A 14,769-nucleotide genomic window follows, 5' to 3' on the forward strand; every position below is an offset into this window, starting at 1 on the left:
CACAGTTATGTCTTTAAGAATATTAGGTGAATACCAAACATTTTCATAAGATGTTATTTTAGTCTCAGACTGTCTCACTAATTTTTTTATCCTATTCTCTCAATCCTCCCAATGATATATCTTTCTGCTACACCCAACAATCAGATGTCTGCTGGATCTTACTGCTACTTGGTGTTTGCCACCGTTTGTGTGTTTGTGGCTGTCTATGTCTACATCATGATCCCAGAGACCAAAAACAAGACCTTCATGGAGATCAGCCGAATGTTTTCAAAGAGGGAGGCAGTCTTAGAAACCCAGGGCCTAATCCATGGGGACCAGCTGAAGCTGAAGAAAATTAATGGATATGGCATTGTGGAACATGCATCGCTGGAGTTAGACAGCTCCTCTTCTGTACCTTAACTGAGCTTTATGTTCTACATAAATTGATACAAAAAAACAGTTATTTGATCTTATTTTGGTTCTTGTTTTCAAAGGTTTTATAGGCTTCTCTTCCTCTCAGTAGTAGTAACACTACTCACCAAGGTAATAGCTAAAGTTCAACAGTACAAGACAAAATCAGAGCATCAGACAGATTGGAAACAAAAAAACAGGTAAGCCAGACAAAAGCCATCACAGTTTACATGCCCACTTCCTGTACTTTCTGTAGATGTGCACTGTTTTTTCCTCCAAACTAAGAGCTTGGTTTACTTTTCATCTCGATAAATTGCTGCTTTATGTTTTTTTGCAACTGCATTATATCAACGTCACCATGTTTCCAGATTTTGGTTGTTACTTTGATGATTACCATGTTATTATAGTTGATAGGAATAATGGCCCAAGTTTTAATAAACTAGAATTATGTTTTAATAAACTATTGAAATGAGTTGTCCATGTGGGGAAAGGCATTTCAAAAGAAAACCAAACAATGTCCGATACAACTTGGCTGTTATTTTTGTTGTTCTAGAAAACAATTTAATTATTAACATTGCACTCACCAAATAAAGTAAAGGCATCATTAAGGATAGGCCTGATCGTAAAATAATCTGTTTCACAACAATCATGAGAAGTAAGACGCAGATTTTCCTATATTGGACAAATGATGAGGTGCAACTGCAAGTGTTTACCTTTGCCTTCAACATTGGTAGGTGAATGACTATAATCCAATGTGGCTGACTTTGTCATTGTTTCCAAACCTCTCGGTTTTTGCCTATCCATACAACAACAAATCCTGGAGTTTCCAAACCTGTCCATTTTAGGTGCTTGAAAACTTGAGTATTGTGGACAATCAGGTGAAAACATGGCAACAGTGATGCATTTTTTAACTAAAATGTAGTAGTGTGGATGTAGCCTAAGAGTGGGGATGCCATCAGCTAAACGTGCATGAGATGAACACAGCTCTATAGAAAATCTTTAACTGGCAATATTTTTGCTTTAGTTACTGCTTCCATGTGTCTGTAAACTGTGATTGATGTAGATAGTAGTGACAGTAAGACAGTCAGAGATGTATAAATAAAATCCACTTTTAATAAACTGCATTATTTTCAGGTATTTGAACTGTTTTTCATCAACATATATTTACAAAGAGGTGTTAGCATTACTGGGGGTGTGGCATGATGGAGTTTTAAGGTTAGTGTTAGTCAACATCTCCCAGCTTTAATTGTTGGAATGCTTACATACACATTCCACATATTGGCATGTCAACTCACAAATGAACATTTGACACATGTGACTCTAATCAAGATGATCAAAGGTTGTAGTTGTAGGAAACTGGGAGCGTGCAGTATGAATGTAAGGCATAAACTAACCTTTTAAAAACTAAATTGTAACCATTTATGTATTGTAGTAAAAGTAATGATTGTCATGTTACACACTGTATCAGAGTACTGTGCACTATTCAGTAAAGCATCCTAAAAATGTACATCCAGATTGTTTGATTACTTTTGTGCATCAGCCTTTTTACAATTTTGGCAGATAACTACATAACTGAATTCATATTGTAAAACTGTGTATTCGTTATTTAATAACAAAAAAATATAAAATATAAAGCAGTGCCATAAACGTAGAATACACTTTTGGTGATAAGGGCCGATGCCGTGGTTGATATGCTATAAACAAAAATATGTGATTTGTTTAATCGCATATCAAATTTCATTCATTTCATTATGAATATGTTGTGTCAGTTTTGCAGACTTTCCTTTTAATTTACTCAGTCATTGTGCAGTAAAGGGACATGAAATTTGATATGAGCATTGTCAGAGACATCATGAAGAAATAATGTATATCTAATGAGAGACTATAACTCTATAGTATAGTTGTGTTTATAGTTGTGTTTTCATCATTTTTTGCCACTCCAACTATCTGCAGTGCTTTACTGTAAAAGATTACTTTTTTTCCTCCCACCTGACCCAAGGGGGGCTCCGTAGCAACTTACTTGAACACTCCACAGATTTTTGTGTGTAAAAATAATTCAACTCTGTCATAAGAGAACAATTACAAATTTAACAATGGCTCTGCTCTATTCAACAGTCTGATTGACAGTGAACCAGCATTACAGTAATACCAGGACTCTGACACTTAACACAAGATGCTTTATTTTATAGAATTGTGCTTTTCCTAGAGGGCTGTGCTGATGTCTGCTAAAGCCTCGGTTTACAGGTTGATAACATGGATTAAAAGCAGTTTACCTGAGGCATTACGTAATATGCTAAATCACACCTCTGAAATTCTCTTTCACATGTGCCTCAGACATTTACCCTGATTCACTCCTGACCCTTGGTGGTGAAAAAGGGAACTGTCCTACTGTCAATTGCATTTACCCCCTTATAAATCATTTCCAAAGCTGAATGTAAGTGTGTAAATCCTGAATTATGTACATCGCTAGTACACATGCATGTGCATCTGTTTGAATGTGTGTGAAGACCAACAGTACATAGTCCTATTGGAGGTCTGAAAATCCAAAGGAAAGTTTTAATGAAGCCATCCTTTCACACGAACAAACACACACAAACACGGCTCAGGCTACAAAAAATCCCAGAGAAAGAATCAGTTACCCAACATCATTCATCAAAGAACGTAGGACATTATAAGAAATATTTTTGTTGATAATGTCAAATTTGCGATACAATTCTAATCACATCAAGAAGAATAGATTTCCTTGAGGCAGAGTCATGATCAGCTGCAGGGCTTCCACCATAACTGTACTGGGATATGAAGAATAATATTCAGGTTGAATCCAGCAGGTGATCCAAGGTGAGCAGCGCTAAGTACATGTGTACACACCCAAATGTGTCTAAATACATATTTTCATCTTCCCTTAGCATGTTGATTACAGATTTAAGAATTGTGTTTTCTCTTGATATGATTTGACTAATGAAAGCATTCGCTGCAAATACAAACATACACGTCTCTTTTCCTGTGTCTCTCGCAAAAAGTTGCATCCAGACCATGCTTCAGACCTGTACTTAGCGCTGACCTCTGTCCTAACCTCTGTCTCTCAGAGCTGTAGATATATTGTGTGTGTTGATGTGTAAATGCTCTGGCAGATAGCTGATGAATGTGGCACTTCTCTGCTACAGACTGGAAGTGTTTTGTGACAGAACGTGTTACGACCCTCTTTATTCTTTAGCACCATGCTGCCATACAGACAGCTCTGTGGCACTGTGCACATTTCCCCCTCACATAAATACACCAACATATAGACTGGGAATCCCCTGAAAAGTGTCAAAACATATGTGTATTATGTTTACATTTAGTGTTTTAACATTTTATCTTGAACAATACTGTACAGTTTTATCTCTTCCGACCTATAAAAAACAATTAATCAGAGCAAGCTGATAACAGATAATTCTGCACAATTTATAGACATACCAGTACAAGTACACAAGTTTACACATTTGAGTAGGCATAGCTTGTATGTAAAGGGTCACAAGCCAAACTTAAATTACTTAAAAGGAATGTTAACCAATGGTAAAAGGAGACAAAAACTGAGAAGGGGCTGAGCAGAAATGGAGAGTCTGACATCTGTGGATCTGAAATGGCAGAGGAAATCCAGAACCTGACATCAGCGACATCTAAGATTAAGCTCTGCAGCTACAGAGCTTAATCTATGACAATCAGCTTCAGGAGAGATAACCCAGTTTGTGGATTGAGTTTACAGTAGCTGTGGTTTAACCTGGTTTTCATTTTATCGTGCTTTATTCATTTACATTAAAATGGACATTACAGTAGCTGTGGTTTAACCTGGTTTTAATTTCATGGTACTTTATTCATTCACATTGAAATGGACATTAGGCAAGGTATAATATTCATATTTGTGCTTAAATAGCCTTTAACTGCACACTGCAATGTATGTTAATTTAGTTACAGAAAAGGATGCCATGGGTGTGTTTGTGTGTACATTTCCACGAGAGAGAAATTTCCTTTTTGAAGTTTATTTTGTGTGTGTGTGTGTGTGTGCAGTCATCAAAGAACACTGAAATCTAGAAAAGCAGGTAAAGCGATGTAACTTAAACTGGGATCTAGTTTTAGTTTTTGTACAGCATTTTGATTTTGGTTGTTTCAGTCATTGCACTGTAGTTGTTATTAGGGGGGGGTGGGGGGGGGAGTGCTCTGGCAACCATGAGAGTTGATTACAACCAAATTACTGAAACAATAACTTTCCGTAGAGACTAGTCCCTCTGTCACCTAAAAAAGACAGAAATTAATTACAAAAAGGCATTATATATATATATATATATATATACATGATATTGATAGTAGTTATTTTTTATTTTTTTGTTCTTAAATCCGTTAAAAAGTAAGAAGGGCCCCCAAAGAAAATCTTGCAGACAATACCCCATTGTTGCTCAACTGTCCACAGCTTCTTCAGCTCAGAGCTCAGCTCACAGGTCAGACCGGCTGAAATCCTTGTACACCATATCATTCTCATGGAGTTGAGGTGGGGGTAGTGGAGGAGTCCTGGACCTGTTGTAAATGTTAATCACAAAGGCCTTGCCCTCGGGCTACAGACATCACCACAGATAGGGATATGCTAATGTAGCTGGCCAATAAGCGTTTGAGCTGTGCTGATTTCTGCAGAGTGTTTCTCTACTCACGTTTGCGCTCACCTCATTAAGGGCAGGCACGTGTTGATTGCAGCCTTTCATTCCTCAATGTGTATGTGTTATAGCGATTTTCCACCTGTTGCCTTTGATGTGAAAGAGCAGTGTGTGTGTGTGTTTGTGTGTGTGTGTGTGTGTGTGTGTGTGTGTGTGTGTGGGGGGTTGGGTGTAAGTCTATTCAAAGGTTGATAAATAACAATTTAATGGTATCCTATCCTCATGTGCATTTGAGGAGATGTTAAATCTTTTGCTGCAGCGTGGAGGATTTGTTATAACGTCAAATGTGGTTTAGCATATTATTGACATTCCCAGATTTAAATAATGGATGTCATTTATCCACCTAAAGTAAATTTAACAAAAGGCCATGGTGAAATAGGCCATAAGAAAAATAAACTAAAAGAGAACAAATATTTTTTACACAGATCTTGATGATAAATAGATAAATATATATATAATAAGAGTTTTAAAGGGAATTTGTGTTTCTGCACTTGATAGAAACTGCCACTAGAGGACATTAGTGACGTGTTTAAAATTGCTAGCTGGCTCCTGATATTGGACTCAAAAAAGCAGTGGGTTTCATGGCCGTTTCATTTCATTTTATTTATAAGGACAACACACATTAAAAAACATTTTTGTAATTATGCCAGTGTTAGCCATCAGCTAATTTTCCACTGCAGTCCTCTGGCCAGATATTTTTGAGCCAAATGGGTTATATTCATAATAATTATACAGTTGTTACCCCAAACAACAGTGCAAAACCACTAGACAATAATACAGGGATGCAACCACAACACATACCAACAAAAACAGACTCACACAAAACAAACTTCTGGCAACAGGCAGAAGACATGGGAGAAGTTAGCAACTGGTAGGATGAAAATAACAGCAGTTGAAAAGTAAAACAATGTCCAGTCCTTGAGTCGATGAGTGAATGTATGATAGGAAGTACAGTTTGTTTTTCAATTGATAAGTTGTTCCATGATTTAGATGCTCTTTCAAAGATCCATTATAGGGTGAAGGAGCTGTACCTGAGAGGGATTTCACATTGTCTTCTTGTCTTCTTAGAGCAGATCTTGTAGGTCATCTGCTTGCATTTTTATGCCTGATTAAAGAGCTGAGCAGTGGTGTAGCCTTGCCATTTAGCATCTTTAAATTCAGGTAGGTGTATATGTTCCAAAGTTTTTCCTTATCATTAAGAGACAAGTCTGAATCAACAAGACATCTATGTAAATCACATTGAGTTAAGCAGCAGCTTGTTCATCTTCCATGTTCACTATAGCTGTTTTCAGACACGACCTGCGGGTAAAGTCCGTAGAATTGGATCCAAGGGAACTTCTGCTGGGTTCTCACACCGAATTCTCCATACTTTATATGGACTTTATACTAGTGGGGCAGGCGGAGAAAGTCAGCTGAAACTGCGGAGGCTCCTCTGGAGAAAATACAGAGGCTCTGTGGAGTTCCATGCATGTCTGAAAGCAGCTTATGACTGTGAGCCCAGACCCCCAGACTAGGCCAGGCTTACAAGCAGTTTTGCTCTGTTTAAACACAACCAGGTCATAACAACACCAGTGACTCTGGCCCTCCATTCACTGTCCTTTTGCTGGGAAATTTGGCACAAACATGTTCATTTATTACTCTCAAAACCCTCAAAACAACACATTTTCAATACACAGCTCAATACCCAAGATGGCCCTTAGTGTCTGTGACTTGACAGGGCTGGGCCCTTCTATTGTGCAGAGGGAGTTTACATTGAAACCTATTTGAAGTCATTGTACCCTGTAGCAGTTCATTGTGTACTAGTCCCTCATCTCAACAAGTGGCAACACTTCACAACTACCTGTAATGGTAGATCCCCCAACAGTGCTTAAAAGAGAGACCTGAGTGTCTGCCTCAACGAATAACAATACAACTATTTACCAGTTGTTGCCCCTGCGTTTTTTCCCTGGGATCCCACAAAGGGTATATTGGGCTCTATGCAAGCTCTTTATGGTTATTAATACATGACACATAACAATAGCAGCTTCATCATATAGTTGGCTGAGCTTTGACTTAAGCCAGGGAGTAAAAAAATATGATCAGCTGTTTGAGCGGAATTGCAGTTAGGTTACCAGGTATTAAAATATGTCCCAAAGGTAACCACTTGGGATTGTATCCCACTTGATTTAGTTGTCACCCATGGTCTGATCATTAATTGTGTGGAAAATATCTTTGTCTCAGATCACCTCAAAACGTTTTAGCCAACTTCAGACTGAAATCTAACCTCCCCTCTCTGTCTAAAATCCTTGAGAAAGTTGTAGTCAATTAGCCGTGTGACTTTCTCCAGAAAATAATATGTATGACCATGCACACAGAGGTGTTGTAGACACACTGCCAACTATGATTAACAACATTAATGAGCATCTTGAACAGATGCAGAACCTGGTCAAAATTGTGTTAGTGGATTTGAGCAGCGCCTTCAATACCATCCAACCCGGCAAATTGGTGGACCCCTGGGTAAATCCCAGGATGATTTTGTGGATTATTAATTTCTTAACAGACCGCAGTCAGCCAGTTAGGTTTAATTCTGCTATTTCAACCCCTAAAATATTTAACACAGGTGCCCCGCAAGTGTGCGTTTTGTCACCCATATTATACGCTCTGTATACCAATAACTGTCATGCGTCTGCTCCAGCTCATACATATTTTAAATATACGCTGATTACACAGCAGTGGTCAGGTACCTAAAACCTGACAATTCATCAACAGAGGGCTTCGAGAGGGAAATTCAGGATATTATTCAGTGGTGCTCGGATCCATTAACTAAACTTCAAGCATATTTCCAGGACATGAAAACCTGGTTGACCCGCAATTTTCTCCTATTAAACTCAGATAAAACAGAGGTTCTAACTCAGCCCTAAAAACGTTTGGTGCCACTGTGGCAAGGGACTTTGCCACTGGGGTCTCCCAAAAACAGCCAGACAACTGAGACTCACTGCTAACCATACTTTATTTTCGTAAAACAAAATAACAAACATAAATTCCATACATTAAACATAAATAGTCCGACACATAACCCTTTAGGTGGTGTGGCAGCTCAGTTCACTTCTGTCTGTCGGTGTCCTCTCTCGTGTGTGTGTGTGTGTGTGTGTGTGTGTGTGTGTGTGTGTGTGTGTGTGTGTGTGTGTGTGTGTGTGTGTGTGTGTGTGTGCGTGCGTGCGTCAGCTTCTCCTGTGGGAGCTCTTTCAGCTGCCTGCAAACTGATGGTTGTTAGCTGATTACCCCCATCAGTGCAGCTCTCTGAGCCACCTCCACACCCACAAACAAACACATGAAAAATGCAAAGACTAATTACTTTTCTAACCTGATATCCAGAAACTAACACAGTCCAAGATTCCTATTAAATACCCCTAATACACTTCCCTTGTCATCCTGGTCAAATTCTCACTGTGTTATTCTTGTTTAAACCAAAAGTGTAATGTCTACTTGACATCTGACAAACAAGACAGCACTGAGAGTTAAGAACACACGGCTGTTTATTGAACACAATGCAGTTACAAACACGTCCATTCCTTCACACGCCTTTGGTGCTGTATATTAAGATCACATTCCTGCACACATCTTGCTGTAGTGATTCAAGGTACATTCACCATAGGAAATTCCATTTCCCCTCAAAGTTATATTCCTTACTAGTTGTTCTGCAAACTCTGCAAACTCACTAATAACTATTAAGGTTTCTTTAATATCTCTTAAAAACAGTTCTTACAAAATTAACATTCCTCCTAGGAACTTCACAGGTAAAAACTCTGAACTGGCTGCAAGAACAATATCTGGGGCTTCCCATTGTTTCTCATTGGCCAGTTTCATGAGAACCCTGTCTCCTCAGTTCAGCACTGGTAGGCTCATCAGCCGGTCCTGCGGTTGTAGTAGAATGCTTGCCTCTGCTTGGCAGCTGCATGTCTATCTGATTTTGTCCTTGTCTCACCAGCTTCGGTTAAGGTTTGCTGGTAGAGTAGGTAATGTTGTCCTGTTTTTCCTACCCATGAGCAGCTAAGCAAATGCAAAATTCAATTGAGGCTTTTAGCTTTCTTATGACCTGACTACTAGTGGTCCCAGGATCTTTAAGTATCTACAGTAGTAGTCTGACACTACCAAGTAAGATTGTTTCTTATCCTCACACAGGTCTACATCTACTTTTTGTCATGGTCTGTTAGGTAGTGATGTAGGCATTAAAAGTTCCTTCCTTTGTGTGTTTTTGTGCTCTCTGCAAAACTTCCACTGAGTTACCTTTGTGTCCTGTGAAATTCTTGGCAACCAGACTGCCTTGTTGGCTCCCTCTCTGGATTTCACTATCCCCTGATGAACATCAAGGACCCTTTCTAGTATCACTATCCACATAGAACTTTATAGAAGTCCCCAATTTGCTCTGGTATTTTCTTTTCATAATCTGCTCAACCTGACTGGATTAACTGTTTTACCACCTTGAGCTCGGGGTCTGTGGCTGTGTGGTCTTTAATCTATTGCATCCTCCGTGGGAACATGGCTCAGGAGACAGTATATGTGTGCAGCCACGGTGTTGCCAGACGTCTCGTCTCCAAAACTTTTCACAGGGCCTGTGGAGAGTGCATCAGCTACTGCTAATGTCTTTCCAGGTGCATAAAGCACAGTCTCATCATCAGTCTCTGGCACCTTATCGCGACATTGTCATGGTCTTTACTCTTCATTAGGGGTATCAGGGGCTTGTGTTCAGTGACTAGGTGGAAACTGTCAAGTCAAAACAGGTATTTCTTAAGATGTTCTCATGCCCGGGACTTACTAAACACTCTTTTTCGATTTGAGCGTACCTGGTCTCTGCATCTCTGAGTCTCCAAGAGCAGTAGGCCACAGGTTTCCAGTCATCACCACACAACTGCAACAGGACTCCTCCATGCCCATAACTACTGGCGTCTGCTGACACCACTGTGGGCCTGTTAGCAACATAGATGGAGAGTAGAGGTGCGGATCTCCAGGCAAACTTCAGTGTCTGGAAGACGGTCTGCTGTGCTGGTCCCAACAGCCATTTCACCTAGGTTTTTAACAGTTCATAGAGTGGTTGTCCTGCTGTAGAGAGCTCTGATATGAACTTTGCAATATAAATGACCATTCCCAGGAATCGCTTGAACTTTGACACATTTTGGTTGTGGGAATTTTTCAATCCAACCATCTTTCTCTGGGTCGGGTCTCACCCCGCTCTCATCGAAGATGTTCCCAAGAAAGTGAATATGCCAATGTCTGTGTTCAATCTAAGGCTGGTTGCCTCGTTCACCTTGAGGACCTGTTCCAGAAGTCTGTCATGGATCTCATCTGTTTCTCCATGCACCAGAATGTCATCCATGTAGACTTCTGTTCCTTCCAGCCCCTGCAGCATTTCTGCCATTGTCCTCTGGAAGATTTCTGTAGCGCTTGTAATCCCAAATGGAAGTCTGCGAAAGGCATATATCCCAAAGGGAAAGATGAAGGTAGTTATTTTGCGGCTCCACTCGTTTAGGGGAAAATGATCAAATCAACACTTTGGACTCTGAGAGCCGTGGCATGATTTCCACTATGGTGGGTAATACATACTTTTCTCTTTTCACTGCACGACTTAGTTTCCTCAGGTCAGCGCAGCATCGAACCTACTTTCTGTTAGTTTTTAGAACAGGGACCATAGCAGCACACGACTTTGTGGGCTGTGTCACTTTTTCAATGATGCCCTCTTCTTCTAACCGTTGCAGCGTTGGCATGATCCACTCTCTTCCCCAAAACCATTTCAACTGCTTCTGGGCGACTAAACCGATTACTGCAGTTCTCTTAATCACATACACTGGAAAAGTATTCTTCGTCTCTGTAAACAGTGGTTGTTCTGAACCAGCCCATAGGCCTCTGAGCTTTCCTCCTGGTCCAATGAAGGGTGTCTCTGCAGGACCCAGTCTCGGTCTAGCTTTCAGAATGTCTTTTCACTTATAACAGTTGCATCTGCCCAGTATCTATCTTAAAGGTTAGGGGACTCCAATGTTGAGTGTAACATCCCCTTTTCTTTGTTTGCTGTGATGCTAACTTCAGACTGCCTCATGCTCTCTGTTACTTTTGTTCAGTGTTTTGGTATGAAAGTTACAAACACTCACGTCTGTTTATTGAACACAATACAGTTATGAACACATCCATTCCTTCACATGTCTTTGCTGGTGTATATTAAGATCATCTTGCGACACCTGTTGTGATGCATCCAAGGTACATTCACCGTAGGAAATGCCATACATTACAAAAAGTGACTAACACTAGGTCTAATACTGCACATTCTACCACTGTTGCAGCAGCGATATACAGTAAGATTATCTTGCCTGCCCTGAACTCCTCGATATGGTGTCTCACATGCTCTCACAGATATTTTATCTACCTCACCCCTAAAAGAGGTTATGGGTGCCATTAGCTTGCTTGACATTACAAACTGTTTCCTTTCTTCTGACTGTGTTCCAAACTATTTTAAGCAAGAGAGGCAGTAGTTGACTTACCACTAACCTTTCAAGAACTTTGGAAATTTAAGGGTGCTTAGACCTAGGCTGATAATTCTGTGGAAGTGATAGATCATTGATTTTTTTAATAAAGTCGGAGAGCTATGTGAACTGTATTAGACAATAAGAATATTTTTGATAAGTTCCAGTCTGGGTTCTGCAAGCAAGACAGTACTGAAACAGATCTCATTAAGGTTACAAGTGATTTAATGAGGAGTTCTGACACTGCTGATTACTCCATTCCACCTCTTCTGGTGACAATATGGTAACATATTACACTTAAGAAGGCTGGTTTTAATTAAATTCACATTTATTTAACTTGAACAATTTATTTATTTAACACAACTTATTACGTCATTAGAATGGGTGTAATAACTTGTGGCTACAAGATAGGAATTTATTCTTAAAAAGTTAGATTCCATCTGGCCTCAATGATGAGCCCGGTTCTGTTGAATGAGCACTCGCTTGCAGTGCTCGTTGCATGAAATGCACAAGTGATTAGAGAATGTAATTATTATTCTACACATTAACATTTCACCCACCCGAACCCATCCGCTAATAAACAGAATTGTTCTTTTTAACGACCCGACCTGTGGATTAACCGTGAGTCCTAGGTTATAATTGCAATCCGCAAATCACTAGTAGTCATATTTAATCGTCAGCTCCACTGATGTGCAAGGTACCACAGGGTTCTATTCACGGTCCAATTTCTTTTTTCCTTTATATGCTTCATTTAGGAAACATTTATTCAATATTTTTGATTGAGTCTCCTGTCATTGTATGCAGGTGATATGCAAATGTACCAGATAATGTTAGTCATGTGAGGAATTTCATAGAGTGTGTCATTTTTTTTGAGAAATGGATTTCGTGTGAACTGCGGCTCAATTCAGAAAAGACTGAAGTTAAAATATGTGGCTCTGATCAACTAGCAGGCTTGTTTGTATACTCTCTTCTATAGAGATTTGTAGTCAAGTCTTTTCTAAGACAAAAATTGATTTGAAAGATACATTAAACATTTTAATAGCACAAATTACCAATTTAATCTTGAAATGTAACTACCAACAACACGATGTCACAATATTGTTGTTTATTTGATATATCTGTTCGTTTTCAGTCCCTATATACTGAAACCATTTCTTAAAAGTCCCTGACCATTAAAGGTTAAAGTTCCCCACCCTGACAGACATTTAACAGACATAATAAATAAGGGAGAAACAGTTTTTTGATATGATAACATGAGTTATCATGACATGGCTGATACATTTTCATCTGTCAGGAATACCACAGACTCAGTGAACTAGAATGTATTACAGCCACAGGCATGTTTTGATACATGGATGTTAAACTAGACACAGAAAACCACTAATTGAAGCAAATGCAGTCCAGTCAAGTTGACAGGATGTTGATGTAGCCTACCAAAGAAGTTTACAAAAACAATTCAGGTTTGTAGGATTCTTAAAGCTTGTACATTAATTGACGTTTCACAGTAACATCTGGTGTTTAAAGGAGTGCAGCCAAGGTGATAATGCCGAGGTCTGTATGTGCTTGGCCAGAGGAGCTATGGTCAGAGGTGTATCCAACCTTGTTGGGTGGAGCTCAGTCCACAAAGAGCCCAGCACAAACTGACCATTTGTAACCTATGATTTCAGCAGCGGCCACATTATGGACCTGGCCTGGAAGGTACTCTGATATGTGAGGTTGACCTAGGTTATCTTTTAGCCCTGGATTTTGTCACAAACCTTTTATTCAACATTTGTGTTGCACTCTGGATGACTTTCCATCCAACTATGTATCTTTGAAAACTGTAATGTTCAGGCAAAGTTTTCAGAACACTGTGGCAGACAGCTGAGGACATTACACCATAGCCTTATACACCCTTATCATTGTGAGTAGGATGTTGTACTATATGTAGGCCACAATATAACTGTAGTTATCTTACAATCCTGATTTTTTGGCTCAGCATCTTATGAAGCAAATCATGTATAAAAATGACAACAGCATAGCAAAGATCTCAATGAAGAACACAGAAAATTCGAGTTAATTAAAGACAAAGAGTATCACAAAACCTGAGTTGTGTATTTACATTAAAGTCTGAGTCTAAAGCCCCTTTTCCACTTGTCCACTGACACCCACCAACATCTACCTTTTGTCTGCAATGGGAATGGATACAATTAGCATTCACTCCCGGGTTAAATTACTCTGCATTGCATTTCCGACAGACTCTGCACAATTTTTTAATTGACTTGAAGGAACGAACACGGACGATGTCTTTCTTTTCTTAGTTGCAGAGTATTTGCTCTTCAAGATCTATCAGCTCCAACTTCAACACAATCCGCTTAGTAACACTCACCATTGTTCTGAATTAAACAGAGATGCCAGAGAATTTGTTAAATAAGCAGGCCAGAAACTGAAAGACACTTAACACCAGAATAGAAACTTTACCCCCACTAGCTTGTCGGCTATGTAATTGCAGCGCAACTCACATTCACCTACGCACAAATGCATGCGCAGCCCCATGCGTACCACAGATTCCTGAGGCTGATCCATTACTGCTGCAAACAGCTGGTCACCTGTTTATTTAATGTCAGGATAATCTCGACTAAGTACACAGGACTCCAAACTAGACAATTTTCATGTCCACTGTTGCGAATGTGCGTTTTATCATGAACGTGCTGTTGTCATGACCAACAATGTCACTAAAGCGGTTTTCAGACATGACCTACGGATAAAATCCGGAGAATTGGCTATGGAGTTTACCTGCAGTCTGCCTTTCACACATGCGCAACACAGCGGGAGGATCTCTCCACAGACGTGTTCACAAAATCATGTTTACTGTGTCAGCTCTTATCACCACAAACTCTCTTGACATCTGTCGGTGTGTCGATGTGTTCAATATGAATGACACCACTTTTTCAGTGGGAGATATTTGTCTGTTTTAGAAGCGCCATCAACCCCCCCCACTCGCTCAAGATGAATCCAGCTGTGTTCTCACATTGAATTCTCCTGAATTTCCACGGACTTTATATTTGGTGGTCAGAAGGATAAAGTCCATAGAAACTATGCAGCCTCTCACTCAGACATTTGCGTTCACACATGCACCTCCGTAAAAAATATGGAGGAAGTGCAAAGTCTAGTGCATGTCGGAAGCAGCTTAAGGTTGATGAGTCCCAGCCACCACTGCTACA

General features: G+C 39.7%; 1 protein-coding gene across 1 annotated transcript in view; it reads left to right on the plus strand.

Moving 5' to 3' along the window:
- Positions 1 to 1,512, plus strand: part of slc2a15a (solute carrier family 2 member 15a) — a 32,868-nt gene extending 31,356 nt beyond the window's left edge. The window contains exon 12 of the mRNA XM_047342463.1: positions 145 to 1,512. Coding sequence (XP_047198419.1) covers positions 145 to 399 — 255 coding nt within the window. The 3' untranslated portion in view covers positions 400 to 1,512. The remainder of the gene's footprint in view (positions 1 to 144) is intronic.
- The last annotated feature ends 13,257 nt before the right edge of the window (positions 1,513 to 14,769 follow it).

Source organism: Hippoglossus stenolepis, chromosome 12 (genome assembly GCF_022539355.2).
Source record: "Hippoglossus stenolepis isolate QCI-W04-F060 chromosome 12, HSTE1.2, whole genome shotgun sequence".
NCBI lineage: Eukaryota > Metazoa > Chordata > Actinopteri > Pleuronectiformes > Pleuronectidae > Hippoglossus > Hippoglossus stenolepis.